At 41.2% G+C, this 25,020-nt stretch overlaps 1 protein-coding gene across 4 annotated transcripts in view; it reads right to left on the minus strand.

Moving 5' to 3' along the window:
• RAB3GAP2 (RAB3 GTPase activating non-catalytic protein subunit 2) overlaps positions 1–25,020 on the minus strand; it is a 104,123-nt gene that overhangs the window by 70,850 nt on the left and 8,253 nt on the right. For all 4 annotated transcript variants that reach the window (XM_051820585.3, XM_051820588.3, XM_089312214.1 and 1 more), the window contains one exon: positions 12,248–12,312. In XM_051820585.3, the coding sequence (XP_051676545.1) occupies positions 12,248–12,312 (65 nt within the window). The remainder of the gene's footprint in view (positions 1–12,247; positions 12,313–25,020) is intronic.

Genomic DNA, 25,020 nt, shown 5'->3' on the forward strand with positions numbered 1-25,020 from the left:
ACTTTGGGCCCCTGCACTCACGTGGGAGAACTGGAAGAAGCTCCTGGCTTCGGATTGGCGCAGCTCCAGCCATTGTGGTCAATTGGACGAGTGAACCGGAGGATGGAAGCCCTCTCTCTCTCTCTGCCTCTTCTCTCTCTGTATAACTCTGATTTTCAAATAAATAAATAAATCTTAAAAAAAAAAAAGAAAGAACTTGCTCTCCTATAGACTTACTTTTTTACAGATTTATTTATTTCAAAGGCAGAGTTATAGAGAGACTGAGTATACATGGTTGGTACAAGTTAGACAGATACAAGAAAGGATAGCATATCACATCCTTTTTAGTTGGGTCTTGAACTCAGTGTCAGATTATGATCAAGCCTTGTTTACCACCACCAAGACAAATGGACTGCAAGTGATCCAAGAAGCAAAAAGGAATTTTACTCCATAAGGACTATGATGAAAGCATGGGAAACAGGTGTCACTTGTTTAAAAGTAAATTCAGAGAATTTGGTTATATCCCTAACACTGCTTAGCCATCTCACAAACGTATTTAATAATATGAAACTAGAATTGAAATTTCAAGGATGGGAGTGGGGCGCGGGCTCTGGCACAGTGGTTAAGTGTTGCTTGGAATACCTTCATACCGGGGTGCCTGGGTTTCAGTCTTGACCCATTCCATTTCTCTGGTAATACACATCCTGAGAGGCAGCAGGTGTTGGCTCAAGTATTGGGTCTCTGCCATGCACGTGGGAAACTAGGACTGAGTTCAACCTGGTCCAGCCTTCACTGTTGAAGGCATTTGGGGATTGAACTAGCAGACAGAAAATCTGTCTCTCTGCCTTTCAAAATGAAAACGAAGTAAAACTGTTTTAAAGATTTATTTGAAAGGTAGAGTTAGAGAGAGAGGGAGAGGAGGCAGAGAGAGAGAGAGAGAAAGAGAGAGACTGATTTTCCATCCACTGATTCACTCCTCAAATGGTCGAAGCCAGGAGCTTCTTTGGGTCTCCCAAGTGGGTGTAGGAGCCCAAGTACTTGGGCCATCTGCTTGTGCTTTCCCAGGCACATTAGCAGGGGGCTGGACTGGTAATGGAGCAGTCAGGACTTGAACCTGCATCCATATGGGATGCCAGCACTGCAGGCAGTGGCTTAACAGGCTATGCCACAGCACTGGCCCCTTAAAAATTTTTAAAAAACAATTTCATGTGGATTAGTTTCATCTATTGATTACAGGTGAGTGGCAGAGGCAGAAAAACCAGTATGCCATTTTCCACCACATTTTCTTTTTTATGTCCGATCTACTCTCCTTCTTCTGACTGTGGGAATGAAAGCATAACATGGCAGTTTGCCTCAGTAAAGTCAGTGTAGACAAGTGGGTATTACAGATCATAAAAACAGGTTACAAATGCCACCATTACATTACATAACACCATTAGGGTTTGATATGCCATAAAACTCTAGATCTGAAGCTTAGGTTGTGCTTCTCAGGAATGATGCTAGATTATCCCTGAATGCAATCGTGTTGTAATCAAGCCCTATGCCTCTTTATGTATTTGAAAGGCAGAGTGATAGTGACACAGATACACACACACACATACACACACACACACAATCTTCCATTCACTGGTTCACTCTTCAAATAGCCACAACAGCTGGTTGCAGCTGAGCTAGGTGGAAGCCAGGAGCCTGGAACTCCATCCTGGTTTCCCATGTGGGTGGCAGGGGCCCAAACACTTCAGTCTTTATCTGCCATTTTCTCAGGTGCATTAGCAGGGAGCTAGATGAGAAAGGTGGTAGCAGGGACTCAAACCAGCACTAATGTGGGATACCAGCATCACTTCTTTTCACCTACAACCCCATGGGGGAGTAGCTACATATCTATGCAACCGCAAGCTCCCAGTCACAGGTAATTCTGAAGTAACTCTTCTTTGTGACTAAGGCACAACGTGCAATGTATCAGATTCATAAGATAAAAAAGCTTCTAAAGACAATACCTAAAACCAAGCAATATCCTGTTAAGCAGGGTTAAAAACTTCTTATCCCCCAGAAATCTTGGCTATTTTACCCCAAGTAAATTTTAGCATAGTATTATGAAGCAAATTTAAAACAGAAACCACTGGTAGTGGGGAGGTGGAGGAAGAGAAATATTATGTATAAACGAATTTTTTTGTAAAGATTTTTTTTGAAAGGCAGAGTTATATACAGAGGGGTTCATCCCCCAAATGGCCGAAACAGCCAGGGCTGGGCCAGACCAAAGCCAGGAGCCAGTAGCTTCTTCTGAGTCTCCCACATGGGTAAAGGGGCCCAGGCACTTGGGCCATCTTCCACTGCTTTCTCAGGCAGCTGGATAGGAAGAGAAGTATCTGGGAAATGAACAGTGCCCATATGGGATGCTGGTGCTACAGAAGGTGATTTAACCTGCTATTCCACAGCGCTGGCCCATAAGCCATTTTTTAAAGATAAATCCTCTAGGGGCTGGTGCTGCTGCGTAGCGAGTATGCCGCCACCTGCAGTGCCAGCATCTCATATGAGTGCCGGTTAGAGTCCCGGCTGCTCCACTTCTGATCCAATTCTCTGCTATGACCTGGGAAAGCAGTGGAAGATGGCCCAAGTCCTTGGACTCCTGCACCTTCGTAGCAGATCTGGAAGAAGCTCCTGCCTCCAGACTGGTGTAGCTCCAGCAGTTGTGGCCAATTGGGGAGTGAACCAGCGGATGGAAGACCTCTCTCTCTGCCTCTCCTTCTCTCTCTGTGTAACTCTGACTTTCAGGTAAAATAAATAAATCTTAAAAAAAAAAAAAGATAATTCCTCTAAAAGAAACAAGTCTCTTGATATATTAGGAGATCAACTATGGAAATGTGCTATAAAAAGGTGAACAAAGAACAAAAGGCGGAAAAGTTTATGTCTTAATTTTTTCCATACTGTTACTTTGTACTCAAACAATATGACATGTAGAAAGCAGGCACAATAACAAAATTTCTTCTCTAAGAAATCCTTTAGCACCATAATGAGCAGGTGACAGGACACCTAAGCAGTGTTTGGTCCTCAAAGTGAAGAAAAATGAGGCACGGAACAGACACATGAAAAAATGTTCAGGATCATAGCAATCAGGGAAATGCAAATCAAAACCACAATGAGGTTTCACCTCACCCCGCTTAGAATGGCTCACATACAGAAATCTACCAACAACAGATGCTGGAGAGGATGTGGGGAAAAAGGGACACTAACCCACTGTGGGTGGGAATGCAAACTTGTTAAGCCACTATGGAAGTCAGTCTGGAGATTCCTCAGAAACCTGAATATAACCCTACCATACAACCCAGCCATCCCACTCCTTAGAATTTACCCAAAGGAAATTAAATTGGTAGATAAAAGAGCTATCTGCACCTTAATGATTATTGCAGCTCAATTCACAATAGCTAAGACCTGGAATCAACCTAAATGCCATCAACAGTAGATTGGATAAAGAAATTATGGGATATGTACTCTATAGAATACTATACAGCAGTAAAAAATAATGAAATCTGGTCATTTGCAACAAAATGGAGGAATCTGGAACACATCATGCTGAGTGAAATAAGCTAGTCCTAAAGGGACAAATGTCATATGTTCTCCCTCATTGGTGACAACTAACCGTGCACCAAAAAGGAAACCTGTTGAAGTGAAATGGACACTATGAGAAACAGTGACTTGATCAGCCCTTGTCTTGACTATTGATATACAATGTAATACTTTATCCATTTTAGTATTTTTTTTTGTTCTACTTAATACTATTGGTTGAACTCTGTAATTAACACACAATTATTCTTAGGTGTTTAAATTTTAACTGAAAAGTGATCCCTGTTAAATATAAGAGTGGGAATAAGAGAGGGAGGACATGTACAATTTGGGACATGCTCAATCGGACTTGCCCCAAATGGTGGAGTTAGAAACGTGTCAGGGGATTCCAATACAATCCCATCAAGGTGGCATGTACCAATGCCATCTCATTGGTCCAAGTGATCAGTTTCAGTTCACAATTGATCATAATGAAAGGATTAAGAGTCAAAGGGAGGCCGGCGCCACAGCTCAATAGGCTAATCCTCCGCCTGCAGCGCTGGAACACCAGGTTCAAGTCCCAGTCGGGGCACCGGATTCTGTCCCAGTTGCCCCTCTTCCAGGCCAGCTCTCTGTTATGGCCCGGGAAGGCAGTGGAGGATGGCCCAAGTCCTTGGGCCCTGCACCCGTATGGGAGACCAGGAGAATCATCTGGCTCCTGGCTTCGGATCAGCACGATGCGTTGGCTGCAGTGCACTGGCCGTGGCGGCTATTGCAGGGTGAATCAACAGTAAAGGAAGACCTTTCTCTCTGTCTCTCTCTCTCACTATTTACTGTCTGTCAAAAAAAAAAAAAAAAAAAAAAAAAGAGTCAAAGGGATCACATAAACAAGACTCATGTCTGCTAATACTGACTGAAAGAATTAAAAAGGAGAGAACAATCCAACATGGGACGCGGGATACACAGCAGACTCATAGAATGGCAGATGTCCTAAACAGCACTCTAGCCTCAGAATCAGCCCTTAAGGCATTCAGATCTGGCTGAAGAGCCCATGAGAGTATTTTTGGCATGGAAAGCCAAGACACTCTGGCAAACAAACAAACAAACAAACACCTAAATGAAAGATCTCTGTGAGTGAGATCCCAGTGGAAAGAACGGGCCATCAAAGAAGGAGGTACCTTTCTCTGAAGGGAGGAGAGAACTTCCACTTTGACTACAACCTTGTCTAAATAAGATCAGAGTTGGTGAACTCAAAAGGCTTCCACAGCCTTGGCAACCCATGACAAGAGCCTAGGGTGATTACTGACGCCATAAACAAGGGTGTCAATTGTTAAGTCAACAACAGGAGTCACTGTGCACTTACTCCCCATGTAGGATCTCTGTCCTTAATGTGTTTGTTGTACAATGTAAATTAATGCTGTAACTAGTACTCAAACAGTACTTTACACTTTGTGTTTCTGTGTGGATGCAAACTGTTGAAATCTTTACTTAATATATGCTAAACTGATCTTCTGTATAATAAAGATAATTGAAAATGAATCTTAATGTGAATGGAATGGGAGAGGGAGCGTGAGATGGGAGGGTTGTGGGTGGGAGGGAAGTTATGGGGGGAAAAAGCCACTGTAATCCAAAAGCTGTACTTTGGAAATTTATATTTATTAAATAAAAGTTAAAAAAAAATGAGGCACGGATGACACAGGTGATTCGAATGACGTTCACAGGAACATTTACCAAACATTTTCTATGTGCCAGACACTATATTAAGTACTTTACAAATACATCTTACTTAATTCTCAAAGTAAGTCTAGAAAGGAAGTTCTATCACTATTCTGGGGAAACAGATTTATCTAGACAACTTCCCTTGGCTGGCGCCACGGCTCACTAGGCTAATCCTCCGCCTGCGGCGCCAGCACCCTGGGTTCTAGTTCAGGCTGGGTGCCAAGTTCTGTCCTGGCTGCTCCTCTTCCAGTCAAGCTCTCTGCTGTGGCCCGGGAGGGCAGTGGAGGATGGTCCAAGTGCTTGGGCCCTGCACCCGCATGGGAGACCAGGAGAAGCACCTGGCTCCTGGCTTCAGATCGGTGCAGCGCGCCAACTGAACCAACAGAAGGAAGACCTTTCTCTCTGTCTCTGTCTCTCTCTCTAACTCTGCCTGTCAAAAAAAAAAAAAAAAAAAAAAGACAACTTCCCCCAGGATATATGCAAGGTGCAGGGAACTGAACTCAGACAATGCAGTTCCACTGCACTGCCAACTCTGTTGCTTCTCAGGCTGTACTGCCATGGGAAGCTGGTCCCTGCAGCAAATGCGCCCAGCACCTTGGATCCAATTTGCTTTGCTGTTCTCACTACTGTCATGACTTGGGGTCACCATGCATAACGCCTAAGGATCCAGAATTAAGGGAGTGGAGAGAACCTCTATTTTAAGACAAAAAGGACAGTGCCTCTCAATGATGAAAAGAAAACCTAAGAAATGGCCTGGTACGTGTGAGATCTAGTCTAATTATTCCAATTCAGTCACATGGGTGATTGAAGTGGCCTTGTTTACAAACGGTTATTCTTTATTTCTCTGAGGCCTCTAGCTGACCAGCATGTTTTCATTTTCTGTTAATCTGTTAAATCATAATTGCCTCTGTAAAATGATTCTCTCACTTTCTGTTAAACTGAAAGAGCATATTTCAAGTCTCTTTTGAATTTTTTAATTTTATTTTTATTTTTTGACAGATAGACAGTGAGAGAGAGAGAGACAGAGAGAAAGGTCTTCCTTCTGTTGGTTCACACCCCAAATGGCCGCTACGGCCGGCGCTGTTCTGATCTGAAGCCAGGAGCCAGGTGCTTCTTCCTGGTCTCCCACGTGGGGACAGACGCTCAAGCACTTGGGCCATCCTCCACTGCCTTCCCAGGCCATGGCAGAGAGCTGGACTGGAAGAGGAGCAACTGGGACTAGAACCCAGCGCCCATATGGGATGCCAGCACCACAGGCGGAGGATTAGCCAAGTGAGCCACGGTACCGGCCCTCTAGTCTCTCTTGAATGAGGGTTTCCCATTCTGCCTTCCTTAATGGAGGACCTTGACTCAGAATATTCCTTTTCCAGTACTCACTACTCATTTCACTATCACTAGGTATTTATCATCAAACAAATCTTCAATTCTATACATCCTCTCAAAATATGTGAGATGGAGCTCAATTATTGCTTAGAGGGAAATTTATGGCTTTATATAAGAAGGCAAGAGCGATTTAACGTATATAATCTACAATTCTGTTTTAAGAAACTAGAAAAAGAAGAGCAAAGTAACCCCAAAAAGAGTTAGAGATACAACTGAACACAATAAAAATAGAAAAACAATGGCGAAGTTAATGGAACTTTGTTTTGAAACAGCTCTGAAACAAATCAACAAAATTCAAAAAAACTTTGTAGACTAACCAAGAAAAAACTAGAGAAAACAAGAATCACAAAAATAGCAATAGGAGAGAGAATATCTCTATAAATATTATGAAAACTATGATGATTAATGAAGTATTTGCTATTTCTGGATGTGATCTCTTGTCCTACTCCTATTTTCTAGTTAAAAATGGCATATGTTCAGAAACATATGCTGAGGCACCTGCTCTGGCTCCTATAATAACTCAGACTCAGTCTTTGATCTTCAGAAGTTCATTACCTAACTGAAGAAGCAAAAAAGCAAGCAAGAAACTATAAAATAATACACAGTGTAGTAGTGACAGAGACATGTATGGGGAAGGAAGCTGTAAATTACTTTCTCAACTCCATATTATTCTTGATAGAAGTCAGTTAGTCAAAGCTGAGTCACCATTTTGACATAGCACCTGAATAGCAAGGGACAAGGTGTTTGTAGAGTTGATGGGATAACCATCTTCCAATAGCTGTATTTTATACTATTCCACACATTTCGATTTTCCTAGAGGTCTTCCAAAATGGTTTCCTGTTCTTAATCGCTCCATGGAGCTTTCCACAAATCTCTATTACATGGGCATGTCTTGACTTAGCACACTATGTTCTCTGATTTCTTCTCCTATTTTCTCATCTTCCCCAATTCAATATGACACATCCATCCAGTTGCTCAAGGCAAACACATGGAAGCAGTTTTGCAAAAACTGTTTATTCTTGTACCAGAAGGCTTGTGCTTCTTCACTGTTCATGTTGCATTCATGTGTGATTCCAAACAATTTATTTGGGAAAGAAGAGCTGCACTTGATTTCTGGGCACTGACACCTTTATCAGGGAGAGTTGGTAAAGGGTTTAAAAACAAAACAAAACAAAAACCTCTTTGGAATAATGCAAGCTTGAAAAATCTTTGGCATGTTCTTAGAAATTTGGGGGATATATTTGACTCCTTAAAAACTCCCCTTAAATTAGTGAACAGGGGCCAGCACTGTGGTGTAGCCAGTAAGGCCGCCTCCTGCAGTGCCAGCATCCCATATGAGGGCCAGTTCAAGTCCTGGCTGCTCCACTTCTGATCCAGCTCCCTGCTAATGTGCCCGAGAAAGCAGTGGAAGATGGCTCAAGTCCTTGGGCCCTGTACCCTGTGAGAGACCCAGAAGAAGCTCCAGCCTTCAGATAGGCTCAGCTCCAGCCGTTGTGGTCATTTGGGGAGTGAACCAGTAGATGGAAGACCCCTATCTCTCTATCTCTGCCTCTTTGTGACTCTGCCTTTCAAATAAATAAATAAGTCTTTAAAAAAAAAAAAAAAAGCAAGCAAGCAAGCAAGCAAGCACAGAAGAATTAGTGAACACTCATGTGGCCAGTTGCCCATTAAAATTTTAAGGTATTTGGGGCTGGCACTGTGGTGCAGCAGGTTAACGCCCTGGCCTGGAGTGCCGGCATCCCCTATGGGCGACAGTTCAAGTCCTGGTGGCTCCACTTCTGATCCAGCTCTCTGCTACGGCCTGGGAAAGCAGTAGAAGATGGCCCCAGTTCTTAGGTCTCTGCACCCGTGTGGGAGACCTGGAAGAAGCTCCTGGCTTCAGATCGGTGCAGCTCTGGCCGTTGCGGCCAACTGGGGAGTGAACCATCAAAGACCTCTCTCTCTCTGTCTCTCCTCTCTCTGTATAACTCTGACTTTCAAATAAAGAAATAAAAATCTTTAAAAAATAAATAAAATTTTAAGGGATTAAAAAAGCAATAAATGTGGACAGATCTATGAAGTCAGAATTTGATATAATATTAAAATATTGCTCTGCTTTTTTCACAATTCTCAACTAGACAGTGGAGTTTCCAAATAACTGACTGGTACAAATGTAAAAGCATGAGAAGCTAGATTCTTTAAAAAGAATTTTATTAATAAAATTTTTATTATTATTCTTTAAAAAGAATAAAGTATTTTATTTCTGATATAAATGCTTGCAGTTCACCTAAAAAAAACTCTGAATATACTGATGTATTGTGAATTGAAATAAAGATGACTGGTCAAAAACAGCTTAGTTATCATGAATATTTTCAAACATTAACAAAATAAAGACAATATTTCCTACTATTCACCATTTGAAAATATCAGCACTTCCCTAATCATGTTTTATCTATTTGATACCACATCACAGATCAAAGAAGTTGTTCTTGATTCTTTACTTTCCCCTCATCCCTCACAATCAACTGAGTGGAAAATCTTGTTACCTTCTAAAGTCAGCCTGAATTTGCTTTTCATTTTTCACTAATATCACCTTAATCAAAGCAACTTTACTTTCTCAACAGAATTACTACAACAGCCTCCTAATTGGTCTCCCTGCTTCTCTTGCATCCTACTTCAACCTATTCCAAGAAGCAGCCATCACGAATTACAGAAATCAGATAAATGTGATTTCCCATTGCATCTGAAATAAATTCTGAATTCACAAAGCTTTGCATCAGACCTGTTTCCTGCTCTGATCCCACTGTGTAGCTGTCTCAGTCCTGCCATGCCACACTGGCCTTCTTTATGTTTCTTTAAACTCTAAGCCAGTTCCTGCTTTAGGGCCTTTGAGGAAATGCTGCCCTGAACTAGAACACTCCTTACCAAATCTTCACTTTATTGACTTTATGTGGTTTTGTAGATCTCAGTTTAAATGGCATACCCTGTGAAATGCTGTCTTTTTTTTTTTTAAGATTTATTTTATTTATTTGAAAGGCAGAGTTAGAGAGAAAGATCTTCCACCTGCTGGTTCAGTCCCCAAATGGCTGCAATGACTGGGGCTAGGCCAGGCTAAAGCCAGGAGCCAGCAGCTTCTTCTGGACCTCCCACATGGATACAGAGTCCCAAGCACTTGAGCCATCTTCTGCTGCTTTTCCAGGTACATTAACTGGGAGTTGGATCGGAAGTGCAGCAGCATAACTCAAACTGGCACTCACAGGGGATGTAGGCATCACAGGCAGCAGGGTTACCGACTATGCCGTAACGCCAGCTCCTAATTATCTTCTTTAAACATTCAATCTGTAGTAGCCACTTAATCACCTTGTTATCACCATTCATATTCTCTGCATACCTTACTAACATTTGATAACTTGCATCTTTCTTTTTTATTTCTCTCTCCCCACTAGAATATAAAATCTTAGGAACAGGGATTATATGAGAGTGCAAAAAATTAAAAGAAGCTCCTGGCTCCTGGCTTCAGACCAGTCTAGCTGTGACCATTGTGGCCATATGGGGACTGAACCAGCAGATGAGAGATCTCTCTCTCTGACACTCTCTCTCTGTAACACTGCCTTTCAAATAAAGTATTTAAAAAAATTAAATTCACATAGTTTTTTCATAATATACACTTTCATGAGCTTTTCGAACCCCATACATGTGTAAATTCAAAAAATTTTGGCCCCAAAATAATCTTTCAATTTCATTTTCCACATTTGAAGTGTCCTCAGATATTCATTCTTCTTTCTTTGAAAAAAAAAATCATGATTTTGTTCAAGTATCAATTCCTCCCCTGTTCATAGGCCTCAAGAGAAGCTGGACCTCTTATCCTCCAAATCCCCATAATGATGTGATTGACTGAAGAAAATCTCATAATCCCTCGCCAGCGATTAGTTCATATATGAGCAAGTGGTCCAAGAAGATATAAAGCAAGGTTTGCTAAAGGTTTCTAGGAAAGTTGTTCCTTACTGTTTGAAGAGCCACAGAAAGTACGAGTCTTTTTCCCCCTCTGGTCATGAGTGAATAAATATGCCACACTACATCTGGTAGAACAACACTTAGGATAAATTCAACACTGTACCTACAAAGTAGACAGGAGGAAAGTACTTGATGACATGGTTGAATCTCCTGACGAGCCAACCCAACAGCACATCCTGTCTCTGGACTTTCTTCTACATGAACTGATAAACTTCCTTGCTTTTTAAGTCAGTTCTAGTTAGATTTTCTTTCTTTCTTTTTTTAATATTTATTTATTTATTTGAAATTCAGAGTTAGAGAGAGAGGAGAGGCAGAGAGAGAGAGGTCTTCCATCCACTGGTTCACTGCCCAATTGGCTACCACGGCCAGAGCTGCGCCAGTCTGAAGCCAGGAGCTTCTTCCAGGTCTCCCACGTGGGTGCAGGGGCCCAATGACTTGGGCCATCTTCTACTACTTTCCCAGGCCATAGCAGAAAGCTGGATTGGAAGTGGAGCAGCAGAGTCTTGAACCGGTGTCCATATGGGATGCCGGCACTGCAGGTCGCGGCTTTATCCACTACGCCACTGCGCCAGCCCCTCTAGTTAGATTTTCTAGTACTAACCAGTATATGAACATATACAGAGACTTTTTCTATCTTATTCATTGCTATATCCTCAGCACCTATAAAAATGCCTAGAATTTAGTGGGTTTAACAAATATTTGTTGAATGAATGGGTAAAAGAGCCTAAAAAGAATAGCTCATGAAGAATAAATAATCTTTTTCTTTATTTATTTAACAGGCAGAGTTAGACAGTGAGAGAGAGAGACAGAGACAAAGGCCTTCCTTCCATTGGTTCACCCCCAAAATGGCTGCTATGGCCGGCGCGCTGCACCGTTCTGAAGCCAGGAGCCTCCTCCTGGTCTCCCATGCGGGTGCAGGGCCCAAGCACTTGGGCCATCTTCCACTGCCTTCCCGGGCCACAGCAGGGAGCTGGACTGGAAGAGGAGCAACCGGGACAGAATTCAGCACCCCGACTGGGACTAGAACCTGGGGTGCCGGCGCTGCAGGCGGAGGATTAGCCTAGTGAGCCACGGCGCTGGCCGAATAAAGAATCTCAAAGCTACTGTTTTCCACTTATCCCACTTAGCTATATAAAGTCATTACATTCCTTAAAAACAGGGATCCACAGATGAGTAACGATTGTGGTGCAGCAAGTTAAGCTGCCACTTGGGATACCCACAACTCCCATTAGTGTCCAGGTTTCAGTTTCAGCTCTGTTTCCAATCCAGCTTCCTGCTAATGTGCACCCTGGGAAAGCAGAAGATGACAGCAAAGTACTTGGGTTCCTGTCACTCACATGGGATATTCAGATGGTGTTAGTCGTTCTCTGGCCCAGTATTGGCTAGTGCAACCATCTGCAGAATGAATCACTAGATGGGAGATCTCTGTCTCTGTTGCCCTGCCTTTCAGATAAATAAAAATAAGCAAATACACTTAAAATAAAAATAGGTATCTAACAGTTAAGTGTTACTAAGTAGCATAAGAATGTCCCTGACATAGATTTTAAGATGTCAACATAACACTGAAATGTCACCATCCTTACAAAAGGAAAATGCCACTATGAAAAAGCATGCAGGCATTTATAAAACTCACAGGTTCTTGAGGTTCTGTTTCTTCCCATGCTCCCCAGCCATCATCTTCCCAGTTTGTTGATTTACCTATTTTTAAAAAGATGAGAAATGCTTAGATGAAATATAAGGTTTAAAATAATTTTAAAATATTTTTTCTAAAGATAATAGAACTAATCCCCATATAATGCTGAGATGAAGGAAGAAAACAATGGTAAACTATGTTACACTAAGATTTTGCTACATGTACTAATAATCAGGAAACATTTAATTTGCTGAATTTCTAAATCTATTACATCAATAAAATTGTGTGCAAGTTACTTGGACTTTAAGATACTGAACAACAAGTTTATCCACATTTAAGTCACACTACAAAGGTGACTTTAAAAAAATCTAAAAATGACAAATGCTTGTTACCTAAGACATTAGACGAATATACAATAAAAAACACACCTATTTTTTCACACACAGTCCTTAAAAAGTGACTTGTTTTTTGAAAGACAAATTATCAATGAAAATGAAAACAGATTTTCCAAATAAGATCACTCTACTCATCTGCTATGCTTTCTTATACCCTGATTTTCTGTTAAATTTTTATTTATTTGAGGGGCAGAAACAGACAAATACACTATACACTGAGAGCTCCTATCCACTGGTTAACTCCCTTATATGCCCACAACGGCCAGGGCTTTGTCAAACCTGAAGCAAGGAGTGGGGATTTCAATCCAGGTCTCCCATATGGGTGGCAGAAACTTAATTATTGAGACAACATCGCTGCTTCCCTGGGGTTTCCAGGAAAACAGAATCAAGAGTCTGAGCTAGGAATTGAATCCAGTTACTCCAATGTGGTGCTGCCAGTATCTTAATTGCTAGGCCTGTCCTTCACACTGATTTTATATGCATAGGAATATTCTGTCAGATTAAAATAAGATGCTCAGCAATGTAAAAAGAATTAAAACCCCAAGATATGTTTGGATTATGATCCTGTCTATTCATTTTAACTTTTATATAGTTCCCTTTGAATTTATCAGAAGAGAAGGAATAAAACTATCGTTTTTTGAGCAACTACTCAGACAAGCTTTAGATGCTTCACATGAATTACTGTAAATTAAAAAGTTGATAAAAGTCAGTTAAAACTTTAAGCTCCAGAATCAGACTGGCAACACTTCAACTGAGTTTTATTCAACTCTCCTGTTAAGATGCAGACTGGCTGAATAGATTAACAAAACACATCTATTTGCTACCTATAAGATACACACTTCATCCACAAAAATAAACGTAGACTGAAAGTGAAAGGATGAAAAAAGATATCAAAAAAGAGCTGGTGTAGCCATCCTAATATCAGAGAAAACAGACTTTAACACAAAAATTGTTAAATTGCAATGATTAAGGGATCAATTCAACAGGAAGCTGTGACTATTATAAATGTATTTGCACCTAATTACAGGGCACTTGGCTACTTAACAGAAATGTTAATGGATCTACAGGGAGACACAGATCCCAATACAAAAGTAATGGGGGGCTTCAATACTCCCGTTTTCAGTAATGGAAAGATCAACCTGACAGAAAATCAGCAAGGCAACAGAGTTAATCCACACTATAGAACAAATGGACCTAATGGATATCTATAGAACTTTTCATCCTACAGTTGCAGAATACACATTCTTCTCACTAGTACATGGGACTTTCTCTAGGATAGAGCACATGCTAGACCATAAAGCAAGACTCAGTAAGTTAAAAAAGAAAAGAAAACAAAACAAAACAAAAAACAAAAAACACCATACCATGCACCTTCTGACCACATAGGAATGAAGCTAGAAATAAACAACTTAGGAATCTCTAGAGCATATGCAAACACATGGAGACTGAACAACATGCTCCTGAATTAACAGTGGGTCACTGAAGAAATCAAAAGAGAAATAAAAAAAATTCTGAAAATGAATGAAGATGACAATGCAACATATGAAAACTTATGGGATACAGCAAAAGCAATGTTAAGAGGGAAGTTTATAACAATTGGTGCCTACAACAAGAAATTGAAAGGCACCAAACAAATGAGCTATCAATGCATCTCAAGAATCTAGAAAAAGAAAAAGAAAAAAATCTAGAAAACAGCAAACCCAAAAATAGTAGGAGAAAAGAAATAATTAAAATTAGAGAATAAACAAAATTGAAACCAAAAAAATACAAAAGATCAGAAAAAAAAGGAAAAATTTATCATGTTCATAGACTGGAAGAATCAACATCATAAAATCCATACTACCAAAAGCAATTTACAGATTCAATGTGATACCAATCAAAAAACCACAGACATTCTTCTCAGATACAGAAAAAATGATGCTGCAATTCATACAGAAACATAGGAGACCTCAAATAGCTAAAGGAAACTTATACAACAAAAACAAAGCTAGAGGAATCATAATAGCAGATTTCAAGATATACTACAGGGCAGTTATAATCACAACAGCCTGGTACTGGTACAAAAAAAGATGGATAGACCAATGGAATGGAATAGATACACCAGAAATCAACCCATGCCATCTACAACCAACTTATCTTTGACAAAGGAGAAAAAAATCAATCCCTGGAACAAGGATAATCTCTTCAACAAATGGTGCTGGGAAAACTGGATCTCCACGTGCAGAAGTATGGAGCAATACTCCTATCTTACACTCTACACAAAAACCCACTCAAAATGGATCAAAGACCTAAATCTCTGATCTTTTACCATCAAATTATTAGAGAACATTGGGGAAACACTGCTAGACACTAGCATAGGCAAAGCATTCTTGAAAAAGATCCCAGAGGCACAGGCAAGCAAAGTCAAAGTTGACAAATGGGATTACATCAAATTGAGAAGCTTCTGCATGGCAAAAGAAACACTCAGCCAAGTGAAGAGGCAATTGATAGAATGGGAGAAATTAATTGCAAACTAGCAATTGATAAAGGATTGATAACCAGAATATATAAAGAGCTCAAGAAATTTAAGAACAACAACAAAACCCAGTTAAGAAATGGGCAAAGGACTTAAAGAGAAATTTTTTTTTATTAGGCAGAGTTAGACAGAGAGAGACAGAGAGAAAGGTCTTCCTTCCATTGGTTCACACCCCAAATGGCCACTACGGTCGGTGCGCTGTGCCAATCCGAAGACAGGAGCCAGGTGCCTCTTCCTGGTCTCCCACGTGGGTGCAGGGCCCAAGCACTTAGGCCATCCTCCACTGCCTTCCCGGGGCCACAGCAGAGCTGGACTGGAAGAGGAGCAACTGGGACTAGAACCCGGCGCCCATATGGGATGCTGTCACCGCAGGCAGAGGATTAACCAAGTGAGCCACGGCACCGGTCCCTTAACGAGACAATTTTCGAAAGAGGAAATCCAGATAGCCAACATATGAATGAAAAAATGCTTAGGATCACTAGCCATCAGGGAAATGGAAATCAAAACTACAATGAGGTTTTACCTCACCTCGGTTAGAATGGCTTTCATACAGAAATCAACAAACAACAGAGGCTGGCGAGGATGTAGGGTAAAAGGTACTCTAAACCACTGTTGGTAGAAATGTAAGCTGGTAGAGATACTGTGGAAGATAATATAGAGATACCTCAGAAATCTGAATATAGACCTATCACGTGACCCAGCCATCCCACTCCTGGGAATTTACCCAAGGGAAATGAAATCAGCATGTGAAAGAGTTATCTGTACCCCCATGTTTATTGCAGCTCAATTCACAATAGCTAAGATATGGAATCAACCCAAATGTCCGCCAACTGAAGACTGGATAAAGAAATGATGGGCTATGTACACTGTGGAATACCACACAGTGGTTAAAAAAAAAAAATGAAATCCTGTTTACAACAAAATGGATCAAACTGGAAAACATCATACTTAGTGAAATAAGTCAGTCTCAAAAGGACAATTATATGTACTCCCTGATCTGTGGTAACTAATAGAGCACCTAAAAGGTAATTGATAGAAGTGAAATTGACACTTTGAGAAGCAATGACTTTGAACAGCCCTTTATTCGGCGGCTAAGGAACTTTTTTTTTTTTCAATATTATTTGTTGAACTATTTACTTAGTATTGAGTTAATCATGTGTATCAAGTTAATTCAAAATAGATCTTAGCAAAAAAAAAAAAATAAGAAAGGGAATAGGAGAGGGAGGAGGAAGAGGGGTAGGAGTGTGGATGGGAGGGCAGGTATGGTAGGAAGAATTGCTTTGTTTCTAAAGTTGTACTTAGGAAATGCATTAAGTTTGTAATCCTCGAATAAAAGGTTTCTGGGGAAAGACAAAAGAAAACAACATTCTTGTCGCTCCCCCTCTTCGTGGAGGAACGACACAGGACCCTGCGCTGTTCTTTCGTCTGCTCGGCCCTCCCCGGGTTTGCTGCTGGTTCTTCCCGGGTTGGCTACTATCCCTTCCACCTCCGTGGAAGGGCAGTTCCCCCTGGCCACATTCCCCACTTCCGCAGGGGAGCGGCACTCCGCCGGCCGGCTTTCTCGGGGGGCTGCACAGGTGTTCCTTCAGCTAGATGTTCCCCATAGATGTTCCTGGTGCATGCCGGCTCTCTCCTCCTTTATAGTCCTCCTCCGCCAATCCTAACTCGGCTGCCCACACGCCGAGTACGCTGCTCTCCTCCAATCAGGAGCAAGTCCTACAGTTTATTAGTTGAACTGGAGGCAGCTGTGCGGAAGCTGTTTACTTCTCTCCCAGTGCCATATTGTGGGAGAGCAGATGCATAGAATAAGTCTTAATTTCAGTAACTTAGTCCAGTCCGGATTGCTCCCCACAGATCCCCCTTTCTTTTTATTTTTTGGCGTTGATACGCGCCTGTCTTCGGTGTCCCGCGGCACACACTCTGCTCTACTTGCTAGAGTTGCCACAGGCTCTTACAAGTCCTATCAATCAGGCAAACCGAATCCGGGTCCTCTCTTCGCCATGTTGTGAGGAGGTTTTTAGGCGCTGATGCGTGCCTGTGTTCGGTGCCCTGCAGCGCATGCTCTGCTCTGCCTGCAGGGGACTTACAAGACCTATCAGGCAAACCGAATCCAAGCCTTCTCATTGCCTTATTGTGGGGGAGACTTATTAGTGTTGGTTCGTGCCTATCTTCGGTGACCTGCAGCTCATACTCTGGTCGAGCTGCTTGCTGGCGCTTACCGCCTTAATTAGGCAGACCGAATCCAAGCCTCCTAATTGTTGCATTGTGGGGAAGCCTTACTGATGTTAATTCGTGCCTGTCTTCGGTGACCTGCGGCGCACAAGCTGCTAGCCGCCCAGGTGCTCATCGCCTCACTTAATCAGGCAGACCGAATCCAAACTTTCTCGTTGCCATGTTGAGGGGAGGCCTTTCTATTTCTCTATTTTTCTATCTCCGGGCATTCCTATTTCTCCCATTTTACTTCTGTCTGCCAACATTCCCATTTCTCTCACTCCACTTCCAAACTTCTGTTTCTCTTATCCCCGCGGCTTCCCGGCGCCTCGCCCTGCCGGCAGCTTCACGGCTCCGCGCAGCTTCAGCCCGCGCCTCATCTGCGCGGCTCGGCTTTGCGCGGCTTGGCTTCGCGAGCTCCGCGGTCTCGCACTTAACCCTTTCGCGTCTGAACCACGGCCTCGCCAGCCCCGTTCCCTATCTACTTGTGCCCCGCACGCTCTCTCTGCGCACGGCAGCCTCCGCGAGTCACACAGCGTGTAGCTTACGTGTCCGCCACTAGCATTCAATCTAAGTTCCCCGGGCTAGCCTGGCGAATTCAACCCAGCGTACGTCTCCGCCCCACGGTTTGGCTTCCCGTCCTTTGCTCCCCGGGCTAATCAGACGGATCCCAACCAGGCTCACGTTTCAGCTTCTGGTTTCAACTTTTCGCCCCCTATTCCCGGGCTAACTTGAGAATCCCAAAGTGGCTTTCGTGTCCGCCTTGGCCTGCCCCCCGCGGCTTCAATTTCCCTAACATTTTTCTCTACCCGGTATGTTTCCCCCAGCTTTCCTCCAACAATATTCCTCCCTCATTTCTCCTGGCCTCTCCCCACAGTCCGCGTCCGAGTCTGTTTGTTCTAGCTTTCACTTTCGCTTTCAACCTTAGAGATTTCTCCCAGCTTCCCCCCGTAGTCCGTATCCGAATCTATGCCTAGGCTTTCAATAGCTTCTTCCGGCACCCTTTTCGTCCGGCTTTTCCCTAGGCTGTTTGCTAGTCTCTCTCTCCGATATTTTCCCTAGGCTGTTTGCTAGTTTCTCTCTCCGATATTTTCCCAGTTCTTCCCGTTTCTTCCCTCCTAAGTTTCATATCCGTCCTAGGTTTCCTATCCGAGTCACGGCACCATTATGTCGCTCCCCCTCTTCGTGGAGGAACGACACTAAGCCCTGCCTAGGCTTCATATCCGAGTCACGGCACCATTATGTCGCTCCCCCTCTTCGTGGAGGAACGACACAGGACCCTGCGCTGTTCTTTCGTCTGCTCGGCCCTCCCCGGGTTTGCTGCTGGTTCTTCCCGGGTTGGCTACTATCCCTTCCACCTCCGTGGAAGGGCAGTTCCCCCTGGCCACATTCCCCACTTCCGCAGGGGAGCAGCACTCCGCCAGCCGGCTTTCTCGGGGGGCTGTACAGGTGTTCCTTCAGCTAGATGTTCCCCATAGATGTTCCTGGTGCATGCCGGCTCTCTCCTCCTTTATAGTCCTCCTCCGCCAATCCTAACTCGGCTGCCCACACGCCGAGTACGCTGCTCTCCTCCAATCAGGAGCAAGTCCTACAGTTTATTAGTTGAACTGGAGGCAGCTGTGCGGAAGCTGTTTACTTCTCTCCCAGCGCCATATTGTGGGAGAGCAGATGCATAGAATAAGTCTTAATTTCAGTAACTTAGTCCAGTCCGGATTGCTCCCCACACATTCTCATCCAAATTATTCCTCATTTATCCCAATAAAAGCAGCTGGAGTGAACCGGCAGATGGAAGATTGATCTCTCTCTTCCTCTGTAACTCTTTCAAATAAATAAATCTTAAAAAAAGTGATAAGAAAAACATGGTATTTTTGTTCTAATTCAAGTCTAAGTGGCAGAATTTGACTGTCAGAAAAGATGCTCTGAAAATCTTTTCTAGTTCAAAGTAGATGACTTAATACAGGTTAAAATTTCAGTACATTTCATGAGCATACAATACATACTTCGAAATTTCAAAATAGGGGCCAGTGTTGTGTCAAGCACGTAAAGCCTCTGCCTCAGATGCCACCAGCATCCATATGAGGTCAGGTTTATGTCCCAGCTGCTTCACTTCTGATCCAGCTCCTGGCTAGTGACCAGATTAAGGCACCTTAGGCCCCTTGTCACCCAAGAGGAAAACCTGGATGAAGCTCCTGGCTTATAGCCTGGCTCAGCCCTCGCCATTGCAGCCATATGGAGAGCAAACCAGCAGATGGAAGCTCTCTCTCTCTCTGTGTCTCTCCCTCTGTCTCCCTTCTCTCTTTGTAATTCTTTCAAATAAATAAATTTTTTAAAATTTTCAAAACAAAAGTTGTGTAATTACTAACAAAAGATCCTGTATCAATCATAGAAAATCAATCTGCCCATTCAGATGTAAATTTCAAAACCTAACTAACAGAGCTAGAAAAAAACAATTACAAAGGCCAATGAGTTCCCAAATAAGCATCATACCATACCATTTTGAGGGGAAAAAAACAAACAAAATAACATCATACCATTGTTAGTTGGGTCTGTGCTCTATTATTTTTGCCAATGATTAATAATACAGGTTATACTAAAAGCAGCTCAAAAATAGCAAATATTGCCTCCTGGAAAAATCTAAAAATAAGATTACAAGAATGCCTTCAGGTGTTGTTTTTTCATGCTGTGATTCACAACCAGATGTTGCTCCTGAGTCAGTCATCTCACAGCTGCATTAAACAGGACAGCATTCCAGTCATAAGCAAAATATCTCAAAGGTTTATTTAACTGGGCTTTTCACTTTATTTCCTGTACAGTTGCCTGAGAAAATGGTATTTCAGGGTACATGAGTCATTCCTATTTAGCTCTGAATCTTTAATCTTTTTCTCCCAAGCCTTTCTCAAAGGGTGAACTTCTTTAAAAATTTATTCTTTTTACAATCTTAGCCATTTTTCCTTAAAATTCACAGAGAATCAAGGATTGCACTGAGGAATTGATTTAAGTTGTTCAAGAAGTTTGCTAAGAGAAATAAAGTGGAGCAAATTTTGGTTGTAAACAACAGTAACAAAAAGCAACTACCATCTCACTAATTAGTAATCCAATTTTTCAATTTTTAACTTTTAAAAAAAATCCATCTGTCATAGGACTATTTTGAACTGTTTAGAATTGGTAACATAACCATAACCCTTATTCTTACCCTTAGCAGGTTAAAAGTTTTACATAAATGAATAAAACCAGTAACTTCATAAGATGTAAAATATAACCACAATTCCCCTCTAGAGTTTTTTCCCAGAACAATTAGAATATACAAACATTTTAAAAAAAGAAAAGCCCAGTTTCTTACTTGAAAAATGAAACTTTCACACCACAGAGCAAACATATTTTAATTCAATCATTAAAAATTACAGTTGTCTTATTTAGAGTTTTTTTTCCAATGAATGAATTATTCTAACAAAGGCCTATAAAAGAAATTTAACTTCTGGTTTCTACAGCGTAATTCCCAAAATACATTATTCTAATTTACTTCTGAGCAGTCTGTTGTTCATTAAAAAGAACCTGAAGCTAGAAAGGAAATTTAATTCTAGAAATGGACAATTAATTTGACAGTATTTGCTTTTGCAATATAAGTATGACAAGATCAAAAGCTAAATGAGAAAATGAAACCATTAAGTGTTAGGAAACGGAAAACTTAATTTCCATTGTGTAGTAAAAGATATTCCTACATTCATTTCTACTCTTCTGAGACAAAAAAAAAAATCAAAGTAATGCACCTATTCTATAAAAAGTAAGAACTTGCAGATCCTGTGACTTGTACTAATTTAGGGGGTTCAACCAATTTTACTCAATTCTTTTTGGCTAAGGTAGGGAAATATCACATAGGAGTACAAAGTAAAAAATATCCAAAGAATAGAGAAGCTGCTATTTAATTATTTATGCCTCAGAACTATTAACCTTTTTCTATTTCTAGGGAAATGAAAAATGAGAAAATAAACCTCATATTAGCATATTCCTCTGAGCACCTAAAAATACGTAGCAATCTGAAAGAAGGCCACCTTGTTTTCAGCAAGCAGGGGTACATTTGCTTCACATCATCATGTTCAATCAGACAGATCTTTAAGGTCCTTTTCAGAGGCCAGTGCTGTGGCGTAGATTAAGCCTTTGCCTGCAGTGCCAGCATCCCATATGGGCGCCGGTTCGAGTTCTGACCTCTCCACTTCTCATCCAGCTCCCTGATAATGCACCTGGGAAAAAAGCAGTGGAAGATGGCCCTGCACCCATGTGGGAGACCTGCATGAAGCTTCTGGCTTCAGCCTGGCCCAGCCCTGGCTGTTGCAGCCATTTGGGCAGTGAACCATCAGATGGAGGATCTCTCTTTATTTTTCTCTATCTCTATCTCTACCTCCATCTCTCTGTCTCTCTCCCTATGGAGAGAGAAAGAAAAAAAGATCCTTTTCAGTTCTGGAATTCTAATGACTCCTATTGTCAAATAAATGATACCTCATAATCAAAAAAGAAAATATTTCCCGATATTCAATTCACAGAACTGAAAAATTCCTTTAAGCAGAAATACAGAAATTCGCCTGCAGTGAAGACTGCACTGAATTTTTTATTTGACAGGCAGAAAGAGAGAGACAGAGACAGAGACAGAGAGACAGAGAAAGGTCTTCCTTCCATTTGTTCACCCCCCAAATGGCCTCCTGGGCCGGTGCTGTGCCAATCCGAAGCCAGGAGCCAGGTGCTTCCTCCTGGTCTCCCATGCGGGTGCAGGGGCCCAAGCACTTGGGCCATCCTCAGAGAGCTGGACTAGAAGAGGAGCAACCGGGACTAAAACCCGGCGCCGCAGGTGGAGGATTAACCAAGTGAGCCACGGCGCGGACCCCTGAAATGTTTATAAAAATAAACACGCTTGCCGGCGCCGTGGCTCACTAGGCTAATCCTCCGCCTTGCGGCGCTGGCACACCTGGTTCTAGTCCCAGTCGGGGCGCTGGATTCTGTCCCGGTTGCCCCTCTTCCAGGCCAGCTCTCTGCTGTGGCCAGGGAGTGCAGTGGAGGATGGCCCAAGTCCTTGGGCCCTGCACCCCATGGGAGACCAGGATAAGTACCTGGCTCCTGCCATCAGATTAGCGTGGTGCGCCGGCCGCAGCGGCCATTGGAGGGTGAACCAATGGCAAAGGAAGACCTTTCTCTCTGTCTCTCTCTGCCCACTCTGCCTGTCAAAAAATAAAATAAAATAAACACGCTTTCCCTCCCCCAAACCCTGAATCCTTAGCCTATCTTTACAAAAGGAACAAAATCCCCCAAAAATCTATAGACCTAATAAAATTTCATATGCCCTATCTGCCTACTTACTTTGTTGTTCAAAGGAACTCAGTGATTAAAGAATAATAATAATTGTATATTAAGAGGACTTCCATCTATTTTATAATTTTGTTTCTTACACCATTACACTTACACATTATTGCTTTTTTATATCCAAAGCAACAGGAAAAAGGTAAATATGGCTAATAAGGTGAAGGTAGGGCATATCCTTATGAAATGTGGGTAAAGGAATATAAAAATTGCTAGCCAACACTATTTACTGCATATTCTAGAGAAGCCAATTCTACATCTTCCTTAATGTGTCCTAATATTCAATATGAGAAACTTTTTCTCATATTCAAATTGTATTTTTCCTAAACAAGCCTAACCTTGCCACTATTAGCATTTAAGTATATACACTCAGATAATAATTTTAACAGCACAAAAACCTGAAACATTTCAGTTCTATAGTAAAGAAAAAATGTAGATAGTATATTTATCATTGTTTTATTTCATAGTTAGCACTTCTAAAATAAAAACAAATATCCAACCCAGACACAATCCAACACACTGCTAAGTCTCCATACCAGCTGCACACTATTAATGGGAATACAATGGACACGGTGTTCATTCCTGGCTTAAAGTAGTTCACATTTAGTGCAGAATATACACACATCAACAGGCAAATGCAACACAAAGCTGGAATTACCCAAGTTTGGAAATTAGAGAGAAAAGTCAGCTATACATTCTAGAATAAAGTTATCTGAAATAATTAATACAAATGTAGGTCATTATTTGTTAAGTCTGTAATATCCTACTGTATCAATGTAGCATAAGTTAATCAATCACCTCATATCAGATTCAAGCACTGTTTTCATTGTTTTGCAGTTATAAATACTTCCTTGTAAGACTAAACTATACATTAATTTTAACTTTTATATTTTTATTAACATATTTATTTATTTGAAAGGGAAAGACAGGCAAAAACAGAAAGAAATCTTCCATCTGCTGATCCTCATATGTCCACAAAAGCCAGAGCTGGACCAAATGGAAGCGAAGAGCCCAGAACTCTATCCAGGTCTTCCATGTGGGTGGCAGGGAACCAAGTACTTGAGTTATCAAGGGCTGCCTCCCAGGGGGCACTTTAGCAGGAGGCTAGAAGTAGAAGTGGTATCAGGACTTGAAACCAAGGCACTCCAAGAAAAAATATGGACACCCCAAGTACCATCTTAACCGCTGAGTCAAATGCCTGCCCCATTTTTTTTTTTTACTTTATAAACTGTTTCCATTTTTAAAATGATTAAAGAAAAGGTGGCTTCATACACAAAGCAATCATATATTTTTCTAAGAAAAGTTTTTGGGGGGCAATTGAACGCTGTACATAATAAATGTGTGTAATTTGGGTGCTTGATGACATGAAATGTCTACATGTGACATTTAACTATCATATGTCATAAATGTAGACACACAAATGTTCAAAATCCCAGTGACAGAAAATGCATGGACTTGGAAATTTTGCTTTATTTACTTTCACATTTCAGGAAACAAAAATCTTCCACGTACAAATTCAACAACAACAGTTTTATAAGAAATAATAATAAAAAGAGCACTTATATATGGTATTTACTAGATATAAAGCATTGTCTTAAGCACTGCAATCTTCCATATGAAGTATATACTATTGTATAGTATATACTATTGTTGTCTCAATTTTAGAGAAAATAGTGGGTTATTTTGCCCAGAATATGTATCTATAAATACTGATTACATTAATGAGCAAAAATGCCAAAACTTTATATGTCCAAAAGACAGAAAATACCCCTAACAATAATGCAGCAATATGGCCACACGAATAAGATGATAAACAATATTTTTTTAAAAGAACCACTTGGAAACTTTAGGATTACTCTTTTATATCTCTTAGATAAAGGAGAAAATAAAATAAAGATAAAATAGCAATCAGAAATTTTGAAAAATTAAACATGCCAAAAAACCCGACAAATTTATAAAAATCAATGTTTATCTTATATAAAAATAACAACAAAGTTCATAATAAAATTTTAAGAGACTCTGATCACAACAATAAATTTAATCAAGTACCTGGACAATAACTCATGTATTAAAGAGGACAAGTGAAAAATTTATAATGCAAAAATCTGTGCTAAAGGACATAACAGATAGAAATAAAAATATCAGACAAATATTGTACAACCTCATTTTTATGTAGAATCTAAAAAAGTCAAACTCACAGAAGCAGTGGCTGCCAGGGACTAGGGAATGGGAAATATGAGAAATTCATTAAAAGATAATTATTACATAAAATCTAAGACTTAGTCCATTAATAAAGTTAAAAGGTA

This window comes from Oryctolagus cuniculus, chromosome 13 (genome assembly GCF_051225735.1).
Source record: "Oryctolagus cuniculus isolate XC-2025 breed Fujian yellow rabbit chromosome 13, ASM5122573v1, whole genome shotgun sequence".
NCBI classification, from domain to species: Eukaryota; Metazoa; Chordata; class Mammalia; order Lagomorpha; family Leporidae; genus Oryctolagus; species Oryctolagus cuniculus.